Source organism: Dama dama, chromosome 1 (assembly GCF_033118175.1).
Source record: "Dama dama isolate Ldn47 chromosome 1, ASM3311817v1, whole genome shotgun sequence".
NCBI lineage: Eukaryota > Metazoa > Chordata > Mammalia > Artiodactyla > Cervidae > Dama > Dama dama.
Window position 1 is genome coordinate 75,446,836 of NC_083681.1, and position 18,561 is coordinate 75,465,396.

An 18,561-nucleotide genomic window follows, 5' to 3' on the forward strand; every position below is an offset into this window, starting at 1 on the left:
GGGACGGTGCTTGGCCAGCGCTGGGCACCTCTCACACCCTTCTTTCTAACCCAGCAGATAAGCAACGGGATCCAGGCCTTCCTTGTCCTCTGTGATGTGGACTGTAAGTGTATTGCAAGCTTTCAGAGTTAGACGAATGCCCTCTGGCTGGCTGATCAGCTGGGTGAACTCACAACCTTGCAAAAATCCTTGGAGCGCCAGGAGGCTCATAAGAGTTCTACTAAAAGACTGATTTTTCCAGCCCTAACCTGCTTCTCCCAGTGAAAAAAAAAATTTTTTTTTCTGTGACCAAGGCTAGGTTCCTGAAGACCTCCTTCAGAGTGACTCAGAAATCCCAGGATCTAGGTAGAATGCAAATAGTTCAATAGTTTGTTCCTTCTTTCGTTTGTTTGTTTAAAAGGTCAACGTCATTTATTCCCACAAATTCTACATCTTGTGGGACAGTAAAATGAAGAGAAAGAAAGAAAACTTAGTTCTGAGACCTTTTGGCCCCAACAACATGCAAATAACTCATGGGTTTGCAAATGATTTCTCTGTAACATCTGGCTTCTCAGAGCAGTAACTCTCCTACCCACAAATACTGATTATACCCTACCTTACCACAAAAAAACTCAACAGATGTGAGTTTGAGCAAACTCGGGGAGATAGTGAGGGACAGGGAAGCCTGGCGTGCTGCAGTCCATGGGGTTGCAAGGAGTTGGACAGGACTTAGTGGACAACAGCAAATAATGCTGATATATGATCTTGTTAATAGTTTTATGTTTAACTTACTGAAAATATCTTCCACTTATAGACCATTACAGCTTATAGAAGGTTGTCATATGTTGCTGTTCTTCAGTTGCTCAGTCAAATACACTACCACAATTATTTTTATATTTGTCTCCCAGCTGCTGTAGATTGTAGAAACCTTTTAAACAGAGAATCTTTTCCATTCTTTTGTACACCATTGAATCATCCAGATATCCTTTGTGTTTCACCTCCTCGCCTCCTTCAGGTCTTGACTTAAATGTCACCTTCTCAGTTGGGCCTTCCCTGACTACCCTATTTCAGAATACACACACATACACCCATGTTTCCAATCCCCCTTTCCTGCTTTGTTCATAGTGATGCTTCCTAAGGCCCACTTGACTTCACCTTCCAGGATGTCTGACTCTAGTGAGTGATCACCCCATCGTGATTTTCTGGGTCATGAAGATCATTTTTGTACAGTTTTTCTGCGTATTCTTGCCACCTCTTCTTAATATCTTCTCCTTCTGTTAGGTCCATACCATTTCTGTCCTTTATTGAGCCCATCGTTGCATGAAATATTCCCTTGATATCTCTAATTTTCTTCAAGAGATCTCTGGTCTTTCCCATTCTATTGTTTTTCTCTATTTCTTTGCACTGATTACTGAGGAAGGCTTTCTTATCTCTCCTTGCTATTGTTTGGAATTCTGCATTCAAATGGGTATATCTTTCCTTTTCTCCTTTGCCTTTCACTTCTCTTCTTTTCACAGCTATTTGTAAGGCCTCCTCAGACAGCCATTGTGCCTTTTTGCATTTCTTTTCCATGGGGATGGTCTTGCTCCCTGTCTCCTATACAATGTCACAAACCTCCGTCCATAGTTCATCAGGCACTCTGTCTATCAGATCTAGTCCCTTAAATCTATTTCTCACTTCCACTGTATAATCATAAGGGATTTGATTTATGTCATACCTGAATGGTCTAGTGGTTTTCCCCACTATCTTCAATTTAAGTCTGAATTTGGCAATAAGGAGTTCATGATCTGAGCCACAGTCAGCTCCCAGTCTTGTTTTGCTGAATGTATAGAGCTTCTCCATTTTTGGCTGCAAAGATTATGATCAATCTGATTTCGGTGTTGACCATCTGGTGATGTCCATGGGTAGAGTCTTCTCTTGTGTTGTTGAAAGAGGGTGTTTGCTATGACCAGTGCGTTCTCTTGGCAAAACTCTATTAGCCTTTGCCCTGCTTCATTCTGTACTCCAAAGCCAAATTTGCCTGTTACTCCAGGTGTTTCTTGACTTCCTACTTTTACATTCCAGTCCCCTATAATGAAAAGGACATCTTTTGGGGGTGTTAGTTCTAGAAGGTCTTGTAGGTCTTCATAGAACAGTTCAACTTCAGCTTCTTCAGCGTTACTGGTCAGGGCGCAGACTTGGATTATTATGATATGGGATGGTTTGCCTTGGAAACGAACAGAGATCATTCTGTCATTTTTGAGATTGCATCCAAGTACTGCATTTCGGACTCTTTTGTTGACCATGATGGCTACTCCATTTCTGCCATGGGATCCCTGTCCACAGTAGTAGATATAATGGTCATCTGAGTTAAATTCACCCATTCCAGTCCATTTTAGTTCACTGATTCCTAGAATGTCAACATTCACTCTTGCCATCTCCTGTTTGACCACTTCCAATTTGCCTTGATTCATGGACCTAACATTCCAGGTTCCTATGCAATATTGCTCTTTACAGCATCGGACCTTGCTTCTATCACCAGTCATATCCACAACTGGGTATTGTTTTTGCCTTGGCTCCATCTCTTCATTCTTTCTGGAGTTATTTCTCCACTGATCTCCAGTAGCATACTGGGCACCTACCGACCTGGGGGTTCCTCTCTCAGTATCCTATCATTTTGCCTTCTCATACTGTTCATGGGTTTCTCAAGGCAAGAATACTGAAGTGGTTTGCCATTCCCTTCTCCAGTGGACCACATTCTGTCAGACCTCTCCACCATGACTGGTCCGTCTTGGGTGGCCCCACACGACATAGCTCATAGTTTCATTGAGTTAGACCAGGCTGTGGTCCATGTGATCAGATTGGTTAGTTTTCTGTGATTGTGGTTTTCAGTCTGTCTGCCCTCTGATGGAGAAGGATAAGAGGTTTATGGAAGCTTCCTGATGGGAGAGGGACTGAGGGGGAAACTGGGTCTTGTTCTGATGGGTGGGGCCATGCTCAGTAAATCTTTAATCCAATTTTCTGTTGATGGGTGTAGCTGTGTTCCCTCCCTGCTATTTACCTGGGGCCAAACTATGGTGGAGGTAATGAGGATAATGGTGACCTCCTTCAAAAGGTCCCATGCACACACTGCCACACTCAGTGTCCCTGACCCTGCAGCAGGCCACCGCCGACCCACGCCTCTGCTGGAGATTCCCAGACGCCCACAGGCAAGTCCGGGGCAGTCGCCTGTGGGATCACTGCTCTTCTCTCCTGGGTCCTGGTGCACAAGGTTCTATTGTGCCCTCCAAGAGTCTATTTCCCAGTCCTGTGTACGTTCTGGCATCTCTATGGTGGGGTTAATGGCGACCTCCTCCAAGAAGGCTTATTCCATGCCCAAGTCGGCTGCACCCAGAGCCCCTGTCCCTGCGGCAGACCACCACTGACCCGGACCTCCGCAGGAGACGCTCCAACACCGTTCTGCCTCAGTCCCTGTGTGAACAAGGTTTGTTTGAGGCCTGTGAGCATCTCTGGTGGCGTCTACGGTAGCTTTCTCTACTTTCCTCTAGCGAGGGCTCCTCTCTAGTTGAGGTGCACAGGCTGCTTGTTGCGGGGGCTTCTTTTGTGCAGCTCAGGCTCTAGGCGAGCAGGCTTCAGTATTTACAGCGCTCCGGCTCAGTCCCCTGAGGCATGTGGAATCTTCCCCGACCGGGGATCAAACCATCCTCCCCTGCATTGGCAGGTAGATTTTTCAACCACTCTGCTACCAGGGAGGCCCCTTTCAAGTCCTTTAATTTTAGTCATTCTGGGGCAAGTGGAGTGATATTTTATTGTGGTTTAATTTTTTTTCCCCTAATGGCTACATATATAATTCTTATTGACCATTTGGATACTTTTGTGTGTATATGAATTGCCTATTCAGTCTTTTTTTTCTCTCTCTTTGTTCTGTTTTTTTTTTTTTTTTTGGTTTGGAGGAGTTCTTTACATATTTTAAATACAAGTTTCTTCTCATATATGGGCTTCCCAGGTGGCTCAGTGGTAAAGAATTGGCCTGTGATGCAGACACAGGAGACCTGGGTTCGATCCCTGGGTTGGGAAGATCCCCAGGAGACAGGAATGGCAACCCACTCCAGTATTCTTGCCTGGAGAATCCCATGGACGGAGGAGCCTGATGGGCTACAGTCCAGGGGGTCAGCGAGAAGAGTCGGACTCAACTGAAGCAACTTGGCATGCATATATATATATATATATATATATATATATACACACACACACACACGCATATATATATATACACACATGCATATATATATATATATATATATATACACATGCATACACACACACACACACACATATATTTTTCCAGTCAGTGACTTGCCTTTTACTTTCCTAATGGTTTCTTTTGATGAACAGAAGTTTTAGATTTTAATTAGAACTTTTTATTGGTCTTTATTTAATGACTGGTGATTTCTGTGTTCTGTTTGAGAAATTTTTGTTCACCCAGGTCATGAAAACTTTATCCTTTATTGTTTTCAGTCTCTCACATATATATTTTGATCCATTTCTAATTTTTGTGTAGAGTATGGGATCTATTCTTTTCTTTTTCTTCCTTGCAGACATCCAGTTGATTTGGCACCATTTGAAAAGACCATCTTTTCCTTACTGAGATTTGCAGTGAAGACGGTTTTTTCATGAACTTTCATATATTACTGGTAGGAATGAAAATTGATCCAACCACTTTGGAAGTCTGTTTGACTGTATCTACTAAAGTCAATGAAAAAAAAAAAAGTCAATGGGCTTCTCTTGTAGCTCAGCTGGTAAAAAATCCACCTGTAGTGCGGGAGACCTGGGTTTGATCCCTGGGTTGGGAAGATCCCCTGGAGAAGGGAAAGGCTACCCACTCCAGTATTCTGGCCTGGAGAATTCCATGGACTGTATGGTCCAAGGGGTCGCAAAGAGTCGGACAGGACTGATCGACTTTCACTAAACTCAAAGAGCTAAATGACTTTATACCCCATGACGTGGGCAGTTCTACTCCCAGTGCAAGTGAATACTTATTCTCACCAAAAAAAAAAAAAAAAGGTTTGTAATACCTTTTTTTTGTAGTAATAGCCCAAACTGGAAATGATAGATAAATGAAAAATAAATTATGGAATATACTTACAACAGGCTACTTATATAGCAATGAAAAGGAACAAACCACAACTGTATATAACAATATGGATGAACTGCACAGACATAAAATGGAGCAAAACAAATCATAAGAAAAGAGCATATATTGTATGAGTTTATTCAACTGAAATTTGAATATGGGTGAAAAAAAATAAGAAAAGTCAGAACAGTGGTTATCTTTGCTAGGGAGAAGGCATTGACTACTGATTGGAGGGAGCTCCAAGGAGTCTTCTAGAGTATTGGAATGATTTATATCTTACTCTGGGTGGAGTTCACATGGGTGTGTAGATATGTAAAATTTATCAAGCCACACATGTAGAATTTGTGCATGTTCTATGGCTAGGGAGAGTAACAACAAACCCAGTAGACAGGCCGGCAAAAAAACACGCAGTGCAGAGGCACAATAGGAATAGTGACAAACGTGAGATGTTCAAACATAACTCACGAATAATTAAGGTATTCTAATTAAAACAATGTGTATTTTTTTTACTGTCAGAATGGGAAACAAACTAAGTAATTTTTTTTAGAAAACTTCTTGGCCATATCCCAGGGCATGTAGGAATCTTAGTTTCCAAACAAGGACCAAACCCAAATCCTCTGCCATAGAAACTCAGAGTCTTAACCGCTGGACTGTCAGGGAAGTCCTCTAAATTAAATAATTAAATTTAGAAGGTTGTTAAAATTGCGAAAAAAAAAACAAACATACAACAGGCACTCAATGTATACAGATATAGCAATGTTAGAAGAAAATTTAACAATAGTTATTAAAATTAAAAATAGTCTCTCAGGCATCCCTGGTGGCTCAGTGGTAAAGAATTCCCCCGCAGGGAAAACGGATTCAGTCCTTGATCCAGGAAAATCCCACATGCCTCCAGACAAGTAAGCCCAGGCCACAACTACTGAGCCAGAGCTCTAGAGCCTGTGAGTAGCAATAAGAGAAAGCACTGCAGTGAGAAGCCTGAGCACCTAGAGAGTGGCCCCGCTTGCTGCCACTGGACACGGCCTGCAAGCTGCAGTGAGGACCCAGCACAGCCATCAGTGCAGTTCAGTCGCTTGGTTGTGTCTGACTCTTCTGCATCGCCAGCTCCCAGAAATTACTCAAACCCATGTCCATCGAGTCAGTGATGCCACCCAACCATCTCATCCTCTGTCGTCCCCTTCTCCTCCTGCCTTCAATCTTTTCCAGCATCAGGGTCTTTTCCAATGAGTCAGCTCTTTGCATCGGGTGGCCAAAGTATTGGAGTTTCAGCTTCAGCATCAGTCCTTCCAATGAATATTCAGGACTGATTTCCTTTGGGATGGACTGGTTGGACCTCCTTGCAGTCCAAGGTACTCTCAAGAGTCTTCTCCAACACCACAGCCATAAATATATATAAAAAAAAATTCAATATAGCTTTTTGCCCAAGCTAATTAAGGGCTGGGATTCACAACCCAAGGGATGAATGGATAAACAAAATGTGACCAGGCGCCTCTGTCCATGGGATTCTCCAGGCAAAAATACTGGAATGGGTTCCTGTGCCCTCCTCCAGCGGATCTTCGTGACCCAAGGATCAAACCCGAACCTGTATTTCTTAAGTCTCCTGCATTGGCAGTCAGGCGCTTTACCACTAGTACCATCTGGGAAGCCTGTGTGTGTGTGTGTATGTGTGTGTGTGTGTGTGAATACTATTCAGCATTGAAAAGGAAGGAAATTTTGACACCTGCTGCAGCACAGATGAAACTTGAGGGCATTATACTAGGTGAAATAAGTCTGTCACAAAAGGACAAATGCTATTTGACTCTACTTACATGAGGTACCTAGAGTACTCAAGGTCATACATAGAGACAGAGACTACAGTGGCGATTACCAAGAGCTGAGGGGAAGGAGACATGGGGAGTTTGTTCAATGGGTATGGAGTTTCAGTTTGGGAAGATGAGAGAAGTTCTGGAAATGGATGGTGGTGATGGTTTAACAACAATGTGAATATACTCAATGAGCTGTACACTTAAAAATGGTTAAAATGGCATATTTTATAGTATGTTTATTTGGTATAGTAAAAAGAAAAAAAAAGTTGGACTTCACATTGCAACTGAGTAATGCACGTACATTAGGATAGGTTAAGCTGTTGTAACAATTAGACCTAAAATAAATAGCTGAAACAAATTAGAAATTTATTTCTCTCTCCCTTAATAGATGAGAGCAGATATTCCCAGTTAGTGGGAGGATGAAGATAGGTGGCTTTTACTCTAAGTAGTTCTTAGTGACCCAGATTAATCGGGACTCTGCCACCTATAACTGGTTCCTGGCATGATGATTCTAGCCATCATCACTGCTATTTCATCTCACAAGAAGAGAACAAGGGTATGGGAGAGATTTGTGGAGGTTTTATGGACCAGATCTGCTGGTCCTCATCCTTGTATACATCACTGGTGCTCACATTCCATTGGAGTTAGAACCAAGTCCTATATCACTTCTCATTCTAAGGGATATTGGGCATATGACTGCTCAGACATTGGGGAAAAAAGTGAATAAAGTATTTTGGGGACTTTCCTGGAGGTACAGTGGTTAAGACTCTGGGTTCCCAATGCAGTGGCATGGGTTAATCCCTGGTCAGGTGAGATCTCAAATGCTACACTGCTCAGCCAAAAAAAAAAAAGAATTTTGGTGGACAGTTTCTAAAAAGGAAAAAAAAAAAATCCCTGGGGGAATATGCATATAAGAGTGGTTTTCTCTGGAGCTGAGATTGCAGCAGACATTTACTTCTTATACTATGTAATTTTGAAGTGCTTGCATTTTTTATAATAAGCATGTGTTACTATTGTAATCAGAAACTAAAAAGCAAATCCAGGGTGGAGAGAATTTAAAAAAATATTTGACTACATAAAAGGTGAAACTACTTACTGATACATTCTTAATAAAAATGGAAACCAATCTAAATTTCCATCACAGGAGAATGGGGGGATAAATGATGGTATAATCATATAATGGATTATTAGTGAGTGGGAAAATTTAATGAATAGTACCTACACACAACAATGGGGTGGAATCTTTAATGAAAAAGTCATACAAGATTATCTGCTGGATTTATCATTCTCATTAAACCCACATTTATGTGGTAAAAAACCGTAGGTTTTATTTTGAAAACACTTTTTAAAAAGCAAGGAGGGCATCATGAACCCCCAGAGAACATCATTTTGGGGCTTCCCTGGCAGTTCCGGGGTGAAGAATCCGCCTGCCAGTGCAGGAGACGTGTGTTCGATCCCTGGTCCAGAAGGATCCCAGGTGCCTAGAGGCAAGAGGGCCGGTGGGTCACATCTTCTGAGCCTGTGCTCTGAAGCTAGGGAGCCGCAGCTGCTGAAGCCGCTCGGGCCCATGCTCTGCAACAGACGCCCGCACAGCACGCCTGGAGAGGGGCGCCCACTCGCCACAACCAGAGAAAAGCCTGGGCAGCAGCGAAGACCCAGTACAGCCCAGAGTAAACGTAAACTAATACAGTTAAAAAGAACATGACTCCGATTCAACAAGGATTCATATTTTGCCATATTTGTCTAATCTGTCTTTTTTTCTTGGTGCAGTATTTTGAGGCAAATCCCACATATGTCCTCTATTTCTACTTAACTTTAGTAAGCATGTAGTCAATACATTTAGAGACATTTTCTTACATTGTAACAACACCATGATGACATCAACAAGTTAGCAGTCATTCTTTGGTATTATCTCAGTCCATAATTGATTGTCTCCTTATTTCAAAAAATGACTTTTAATAGCTGATTCGTTTGAATTAGGATCTAAACGGTTCAAGTGTTTACTTCTGGTTGTCTTGCCTCTAGGACTCCTAATCTGAGGTAGCTCCTCTCTCATTCTTCTTTTTTTTTTTTAATTTTCATTGAAGAATAGTTGATTTACAAACTTATATTAGTTTCGGGTATACAGCAAAGTGAGTCAGTTATACTCCCCTCTCCCCCCCTTTTTTTTTCATGTTTTGACTTGTTGCAGAAACTGATTCAGTTGTCCCTGCCAAGTGTCCCAAATTCTGGATTTGTCTGTTGCTCGCCTGTGATGACATTTCACTTACCCTTCTATCACCTAGGGCTTCCCTGATAGCTCAGTTGGTCAAGAATCTGCCTGCAATGCAGGAGACCCTGGTTTGATTCCAGGGTGGGGAAGATCCCCTGGAGAAGGGATAGGCTACCCACTCCAGTACTCTTGGGCTTCACTTGTGGCTCAGCTGGTAAAGAATCTACCTGCAGTTCGGGAGACCTGGGTTAGATCCCTGAGTTGGGAAGATCCCCTGGAGAAGAGAAAGGCTACCCACTCCAGTATTCTGGCCTGGAGAATTCCATGGACCGTAGAGACCATGGCGTCAGAGTCAGACATGACTGAGCGAATTTCACTTTCACTTTTCTATCACCTGTGTGTGTGTGCGCGCGCGTGTGCTCAGTCGTGTCTGACTCTTTGCGATCCTATGGACTATAGCCCGCCAGGCTCCTCTGTCCATGGAATTTTCCAGGCAAGAACACTGGAGTGGGTCGCCATTACCTACTCGGGGAGATCTTTCAGATCCTGGGATCAAAGGAGAGTCTTTTGTGTCTCCCGCATTGTAAGCGGATTCTTCACCACCGTGCAACCTGGGAAGGCCTTATCACCTACATCTCCTCTAAATGAACTTTGCCCTAGAGGCCTGGTAAAAGTCAGGCTTGACTTTTTTGAGGTTGGTGCTGTGAGCGTCACACTGTATGACATCTGGAAATGTGATGTTCAGGTAGGTTGTTCTGATTTCAGCAATGCGGAGATTTATCTGTGGTTCAGGTAAATCAGCCTGATCCCTCCACAGTAAAGTTTCCTATCATCACCTTATCTAATGCTTTTATACATTTGTGACCATTGACAGTATCAATTATTTCACTTATTGCAAAATGCTGTCTTTCTAATCCTATCTTTCCTTCCACATTTATTGGCTGAAATGCACAATCCTGAGTTTCTAATTTCATTATTCCTTCCATATGTATTTACAGGAAGTCTGCTGTAAATAACTTTCCCTCACCAACTAGAGGAATTTGGTTTCCCCAAAATACAGTTTATACAAGAAAGGCAAGAGAAGACAGAAATCTTCATTGATATTGTCCACTGACATATCCTAAGTGTTGGTATGTTGTTTGGAATATATAGGACACTCAGTAAATATTTTCTAATTGAACGGGAATCCATATATTGGAATACGATGTGCTTCTGAAAAGAATGACGAAAATGTACATCTATCTGTATTGACATAATACTTATAAATAATGTTGAGTGTAAAAAGTGGGAGATAGAACAATAGGTATAGGATGAGTCAATTTTTATAAAATATATATATTCTCAATGTAGCAAAAATAGGATTAGTGGATGAATGTGATAAACAATAAAATGCTAATTGTTGAGTTTGGATAGTGATTATATGAATTTTCCCTGTTGAATCTATTTAGCTTTTTGTTATGAAAAGGTTCATCGCAAAATGTTAGAAAAAGATATGTGTGTAAAAATCTGTATTTCTGAAGGGTGGGTTTGGGGATAAGGATGAAACTTTATATAGAGCAAAACTTCTAAACTATCTTTTGACACAGTAATTCCACTTTTAGGAACCTATCCTAATATAGTAATTCTAAATATTAAAAAAAGTAGAAAAAATTTTCATGTTGAAAATATTTTATAATAAAATGTGGAAATATCTTGAATAATAATAGAATGATCACATTATGGTATAGTAATTAGGTTCATTATAAATGATAAAAATAATGTAGTAAATTGAAAGTGCTTATGGGGACTTCCGTAGTGGTCCAGTGCTTAAGACTCCGGGCTTCCACTGCAGTGAGACATGGGCTCCGTCTCTGGCCAAGGAAATAATTTCCTACACACCCATGGCAGCAGCCAAAACAAACGAATGAACAAAGAAACATGGTGATACAAAATTTTACCAAAATGACACCAATGATTTTTAAAATGGTGTACATAAATCACATAGCATTATTATATGACTCCAAAATTCCATGCTTGGATAGGTATCCAAAAAAATGAGAACATAAGTCCACAGAAAAACTTGTATAGAAACAGAAAGTAAATTAATAGTACCAAGACCTGGTCGGGTGAGAGAAAACAGGGAGTGATTATTCTAATGGGTATAGGGTTTCTTTGGGGGATGATGAAAGTATTCTAAAATTGATTGTGGGGATGGTTGTACAACTCTGCAAATAGACTAAAAGCCATTGAACTGTACACTTTAAATGAATAAATTGTATGGTATGTGAATTATATCTCGATAAAACTGTTATAAAAAATGTTAATGATAACACATGGAAAAGAAAGTTGGAAGGAAAAAATGTGTTTGAGGAGGTAGGATTATGGGTGATTAAATTCTGCTTTCCTGTATGTTCCAGTTGTTATTCATATGTGTCATTTGTACAAGGAGATAAGCTGTTTTAAAAAGCACAAGATGCAGAGAAGGAAATGGCAACCCACTCCAGTATTCTTGCCTGGAGAATGCCATGGATAGAGGAGCCTGGTGGGCTACAGTCCCCGGGGTCGAAAAGAGTGGGACAGGACTGAGTGAGGAAAAAAAAAAAAGCACAAAATGTACTTTTCAGAGTGCTATTTTACTATAAATAATTAGTGCGACAACTATTCCTCTTGCTTATTTGCAGGTTGTGGGTTTTATGTTTATCATAATATATTTTTTAACCCTCTATTTATTTAATTTTTGGTCTAGCCTATGCAAGGCTGTAGGATCTTATTTCCCTGACAGGGATGGAACCGGTGCTCCCTGCACTGGGAGCACGGAGTCTTTAACCACTAGATCGCCAGGAAAGTCCCTATGATAATATTTTTAATATTAATATATTTTCATAAATAGAACAGATATCACTTATATCTATTTTTCATTTTAAAAGACCCTGATGCTGGGAAAGATTGAAGGCAGGAGGAGAAAGGGATGACAGAGGATGAGATGGTTGGATGTCATCACCGCCTCGACGGACATGAGTTTGAGTGGACTCCGGGAGTTGGTGAAGGACAGGGAGGCCTGGTGTGCTGCAGTCCTTGGGGCCGCAAAGAGTCGGACACGACTGAGTGACTGAACTCAACTGATACCTATTTTTCACTATGTATATGTATACACACACACACACACTTACTGCAGTTTAGGTAGGAGGCGGGAGCCAGGAGTTCAGGCAGATGTGGGGATGGGGTGGGAAGGGCCGGAAGAACCCAGGTCCCCTTTCTGTCCAGGATCTGGCCCTTCTCCTTACTATCCCTTCGGCTCTCGACTCCCCTTGGCAGAGCGCCTCCTCCCGGCCCTGTCCCGCCCTCCGGTGGGGTCACCGTCCCCTCGCTCCGGCCGGTGGTTGGCGAAGGTGCCCCAGGCTCGCTGGCCGGGGTCACAGTTCCACCCGCAGGGGTCAGCCCCCCACCCCCTCGTGGAGTCACAGCCCCTCCCCCGGGAGGCGGGGGCTCAGTAGCCACAGGCCGGGGTCACAGTTCCCCACACGCGGTAGACTCACAATCTCGGGCCCTCGGGGCGGGCCCTCCCTCGGCCCGGGGCCCCCTTTCCCTCCCGGGAAGCCCGGGCCCTCCCCCCGGCGGCCGGCGGCTCCTCCTCCCGAGCAATGGTGTGGGGGCCCGGGGGCCCCGGCGGTCCCGACGCGTCCCCGGGGGCCGGGCCCGAGGTCGCGACGCTCGAGAGGCCCGCGCCGGCCGCGTCCTCGCTGGCGGCCGCGGACGCCGCGCCGTCCCCCTGGCCCTGCCCGCGGCCGCCCGCCTCCTGCCCGGCGGTGGGCGGGTCGCCGCTGCGCCGCGCCGGCTGGGCCGGGATGGCGGCCGGCACGTTGCTGGAGGCCGGCCTGGCCCGGGTGCTCTACTACCCGACGCTGCTCTACACGGTGTTCCGCGGGAAGATGCCCGGCCGGGCGCACCGCGACTGGTACCACCGCATCGACTCCACCGTGCTGCTGGGCGCGCTGCCGCTGCGGAGCATGACGCGCCGGGTGAGCCGGGCCGGGCGGGGCCGGGCCGGGCCGCGGCGGGGCCTGCGCGCCCGGCGAGCGCCGCCCGGGCCTCGGCCGCCCGCCCCTGTCTGAGCCACCTCTTTGCCTCGGCAGCTGGTCCAGGACGAGAACGTGCGCGGGGTGATCACCATGAACGAGGAGTACGAGACAAGGTTCCTGTGCAACTCCTCCAAGGTGAGGCCCCGGGGCCCGGCGCCCCGCCCGCCACCCCTGTACCACTCCGGCGTCTGGGCGAGCCGGAGGAGGTTGAGGGGAGGCTGTGCTGTAGGTGACCTTGCCCTAGACTCGGGCGTCCCAGGCTTTCTTTTTTTTTTTTTGCCTCCGATGAGCTGGTCCTCAGGCTGGACGGGATAGAAACTAATTTGTCTATTAGAAATTGATGTGAAAGGTATTTCACAGTAGAGTTGCCCAACTTTCCAACTTTGATTACTCCTTTGTGCACACGTGTATTCTCGGTTTTGGTAACTCACATCAGTAACCAGAACTGAAAGGCAACGTTTCTTTTTTGGCTACGCCTCGCAGCCTGTGGGATATTAATTCCTCAATCAGGGATCAAACCTGCGACCCCTGCAGTTGGAAGGGCAGAGTCCTAACCATTGGACCGTGAGGGAAGTCCTGAAAGGCAACTTTTCTCTGGCTTGCTTTCATTCATTCAACACTTAATGAGCACTAAGTATGGATCGGACACTGTTAAGATATTCAAGACGAAGGCCCTATAAACTGTAAAAAGGAAAGCTACCCCCAATCCCTGATAACTGTATCATAAAACTCTTTGTAAAAACTGCACAGAATTCATTTGGTTTTGATTTGAGAGAATTTCATTTATATGTTAGAGACGATAGGGGAACTCCAAAGCATGGTCTTAAATGAAGTTCAAGCCTAAAACCTAGTTTTCATTAGATGTGAGTGGTTTTTTTGTGGAACTCTTCACGATGGTTATTAGGTGTTGTCCTGTCTTTACACTGTTTGACGTCTATTAGCACTGCACAATTATCTTCCCTGTTTACTGTACTGATAGAGCCTAATGAACGTGCAGTTATTTCAAACCATAGATTTTTTTTTTGAAATCTAAAAAAATAATTGTGACTTACATTTAAAATCTATTTGATTAAAAAAAAAAATCTATTGGTCAGTGATGGCATACATTTTTAAAGAATAGATAGCAGTTCCTTGGATTTCCCATAGAACTTTGCCACAGAACCTCAGGAGTTATTAGCCAAAATGTGTTATTGGCCTCAGTGTGGTCAGTCTTGTGGAGCAAGCCACAGAAAGTGCTTGGTCTCTGGGTGTGAGGCATCTAGATCTGCTATCTTATCTCACTAGCCTAGAGAAAAGAAATCTCCAAGGCAATGGTTCTGATATTTTAATATGGCTAAGCATTATCTAGCAGTAGTGGTGTTAGTCACTCAGTCATGCCCAACTGTGCAATCCCGTGGACTATAGCCCACTGGGCTCCTCTGTCCATGGAATTCTCCAGGCAAGACGACTGGTGTGGTTTGCAGTTCTCTTCTCCAGGGGATTTTCCCGACTGGTGGGATTGAACCCCGGTATCCTGCATTGCCACCTGATGTGGAGAACTGACTCACTGGAAAAGACCCTGATGCTGGGAAAGATTGAAGGCGGGAGGAGAAGGGGATGACAGAGGATGAGCTGGTTGGATGGCATCACTGACTCGATGGACATAAGTTTGAGCAAGCTCCGGGAGTTGGTGATAGACAGGGAAGCCTGGTGTACTACAGTCCATGAGGTCGCAAAGAGTCGGACACGACTGAATGACTGAACTGAACTGAACTGACTCCTGTATTGCAGCAGATTCATTACCGTCTGAGCCCCAGGGAAGCCCCAGGGAAGCATTATCTGACAGTCTGTTAAGACAACACATTCCTAGGTACAACCCCCCAGAGATTCTGACTCAGGAACTGTAAATTACGGCCCAAGAACTTGAATATATAGCAGGCTCCCCAAGTGTTTGATGTAATTGATGTGTAAACACACGCTGCCAGATTTTGCTGTTTTTGGTTAATTTCGTGAGCTGTATAACATATTGACCTTCATTCAGAGTCATGTCTCTGATTTGCTGAACAGATTAATAACAAGAAGTCTACCTGAGGTCTTAAGGCAAAAAAAAAAAAAAAAAAAAGTTGCCCAGTTTGCCAGAGGCCTTATTTCTTCGGTTGGTTCTTTTCTTCCTTCTAGGCAATAATATTGCACTAACAAAAGTAGGTGCGTTATTTTAATTTTAAAATAACTCTTATTTTCTACCACATACTCCTCTCCAAAAAAGTGGTAAAAAAGAGAAGACTTCTGGGCAGAGAAATAGAAGGCCTTGCAAAATGTAGTAGTCGAATCCTGCAGCTGGATCACTGCACAAGTGCCACGGTCATGCAAAAAAACTGTTAGGCAGCTTTCGTAGATGAATTTTATACAGTTCGTATTTTGTCGATAAAGATTCAAATACTAAGAACACTTTAAATCTTGGACATAATTCTAACTCAGAAGCATTGTTGTTGTTTGATGAAAGACCATGTAAGTCAGTCATTTTAAAGACATTTCTGAAAGAAGTTTCTTTGTAGGCAAACAGTATACCGAATATATTACCTTTCTTGTCGCTTTGCTGTCTCGTGGGAGTCCATCTCCCCACCACTCACATCAGGCTTCTTTCATTTTCTTTTCTGTGCTGGTGGGCCTGGCCCCAGGAGTGGAGGAGAGAGGGAGTGGAGCAGCTGTGGCTCAGCACGATAGACATGACAGGAGTCCCCACCCTGTCCAACCTCCAGAAAGGAGTCCAGTTTGCTCTCAAGTACCAGTCGCTAGGCCAGTCTGTCTACGTGCACTGTAAGGCCGGGCGTTCCAGGAGCGCCACCATGGTGGCCGCGTATCTGATTCAGGTAGGAAGGGGCTTTCTGGACTGGTGCCCCACCCCCCCCCACCCCCGCCCTTGTTGCTAAAAGCAATCTGATTTTTATTTTACTTTATTATTTTTAAATTTTTATCTTGTGGTTGCACTGGGTCCTTGCTGCTGCCTGCAGGCTTTCTCTAGTTGCTGTGAGCGGGGACTGCTCCTCATTGAGGTGCACACGTTTCTCACTGTGGCGGCTTCTTTCTTATTGCAGAGTGCAGGCGCTGGGCCCTGTACACTGTGCTTGGGCTTCACAGATGGCACTAGTGGTAAAGAACCCAGCGGCCAAAGCAGGAGACATTAAGAGACCTGGGTTCGATCCCTGGGTCGGGAAGATCCCGTGGAGAGGGAATGGCAACCCACTCCAGTATTCTTGCCTGGAGAACCCCATGGTCTGACCCAGGTCAGAGGAGCCTGGCGGGCTACAGTCCATGGGGTTGCAGAGTCAGAGACGACTGAAGCGACTTAGCATGCATGCACAGGCACTAGGGCTCCGGGCTCTAAAGCGCAGGCTCAGTAGTTGTGGCTCTTGGGCTTCGTTGCTCTGCATCACGTGGAATCTTCCTGAACGAGGGATCAAACCCATGTCCCCAGCATTGTCAGGTGGATTCTTAACCACTGTACCACCAAGAAGTCCCTCTTTTTACTTTTATTTTGGCTGTGCTGGGTCTACATTGTAGTTCATGAGCTTCTCTTGTTGCAGGGTGGGCTTAGTTGCCCTGCAGCACGTAGGATCTTAGTTCCCCAACTGAGAGTGTATCCACAATGCCTACATTGGAAGGTGGATTCTTTACCACTGGGCCACCAGGGAATGGACTGGTCCCCTGTACAGCAATCTCCAATCTCCTGGCGGACCTGGCTAGAAGGAGCTGCGTTCCCAATTTTAGGCCGTTGGGAGGTGGAAAACACCTGAAATTTGCTGACAGGCTGACCTCTGGCTTTGCCACCTGCCACCTGGGTGACCTTAGGCAAAAGTGGGTTACCCTCTCCAATGCTGAATTTCCTCAAACTAAATGTGTTACAAAACTCAAATAAGAACTATGTCAAACACTGACCTAGAGCAGGCACTCAAAAAGTGGAATTGCCAAGGATGTAATACAAGCAAAAGGCTAGAAACATGTGTTATAAATGGCACGTCAGGAAATACAGTGCTGTAATAACAGTGCTGATCACAGCTCTAAACAGTGGCTCCAACAGAATCTTGCCTATCAATTTGTTAGGATTGGCGGCAGGGATGCTTTTAAAGATAAATGGCCTGGCCTTGTGTTACTGTGGCCTGGTGAATATATGATTTAACAATACTAAAGTTTTGGTCATCAGGAGTCTGTTTTGCTGGAAACTGGGGTGTCGGGAGATATTTTGGGCCAAGTGGGAATTGAACCAGCAGACTAAAAACCGACTTTCTTGGTTGAGTTCTAAACAAATAAGTATCTTGAGGGCACGAAGATAGCCCTCCTCGTCAAATTTTAAAAGTACTTTTTTCAAAATAAATAAATAAATAAAAATAAAGTACTTTTTTCTAGCCATGGTGACAAGTTATGACATCAGTTGTGTACTCTTTCCAGGAAACTCTTGTAACCAACAGCCTAGCTCAGAGAGGGTATCTGGTAGGCCTAGGCCTGTGTGAATTTAGGACTTCAGCTTCCTGTGTTCAACCTCCTATTTCCAGGGTTTGGCAGAATAAGAATTAGGTAGAAAGACTGACTTGCGTCCCCCTCAACCCACCAGCCTGCTGCACAGAATAATGGGACTGACTGACTGAGGGGGCTAAAGTGTTCTCCCACTGACAATATGTGGGTCATGGTTTTTGTTGTTGTTTTTTTTAAAGAAATACTGAGAGCCCTTGAGCACCGGTTATCAGGTCAAGGACCCCTTAATACCTGCTCCTTCCTTTCTCTGACTTCCCAAACCTGCCCTTCAGGTGTACCACTGGACTCCAGAGGAGGCCATAAGAGCCATCACCAAGATCCGGTCCCACATCTACATCAGACCTGGCCAGCTGGAAGTTCTCAAAGAGTTCCACAAGGTGACCACTGCAGGGGCGGCCAAGAACGAGACTCATCACACGTCACTGACATGACGCACGTGGGTTAGGAAGAACGCAAAACAACGCTGCTTCCTACAGAATGAGAATGTTTAACAGGACCAAAGGGGCTGAAGCCCAGACTTGACATAATAGAAATGTGCTAAGTGATGGTTAGTTTTGCTCCCTTTGTCTTGTTTCATTTTCCTGAAATAACACTGTTGTGTGGCTAGATTTAGTGTGGCTTCTGTTCATGGGGCATGGGGAAATGGGACCGGGCTGAGGGCTTATAAGATCAAAGAAACCTGTCATGCACCTGATGTTGTGCCTAATATTTAGCTCCGTAACTCAAAGACGTTGAACACTAGGAGAAGGGGAGAGAAATATCCAGCCCCGGCTCTTCCCCACTGTTGAAATCCTAATCCACTGGCCTTATGTGGCTGTCCTCGCGTTTGGAGCAGTCATCCTTTCTGTAGCCAAGGACGCGTGGGATTCAATCAGTACTGCGACT

The 18,561-nt window shown here is 44.5% G+C and overlaps 1 protein-coding gene across 1 annotated transcript; it reads left to right on the forward strand.

The window, feature by feature from the left end:
• The first annotated feature begins 12,471 nt into the window (after positions 1-12,471).
• PTPMT1 (protein tyrosine phosphatase mitochondrial 1) lies at positions 12,472-18,284 on the forward strand. The gene is made up of 4 exons (XM_061153587.1): positions 12,472-13,107; positions 13,222-13,302; positions 15,825-16,016; positions 17,949-18,284. Exons 1-4 carry the CDS (start codon positions 12,730-12,732, stop codon positions 18,105-18,107), a joined length of 810 nt encoding a protein of 269 aa, XP_061009570.1. The 5' UTR covers positions 12,472-12,729; the 3' UTR covers positions 18,108-18,284.
• The last annotated feature ends 277 nt before the right edge of the window (positions 18,285-18,561 follow it).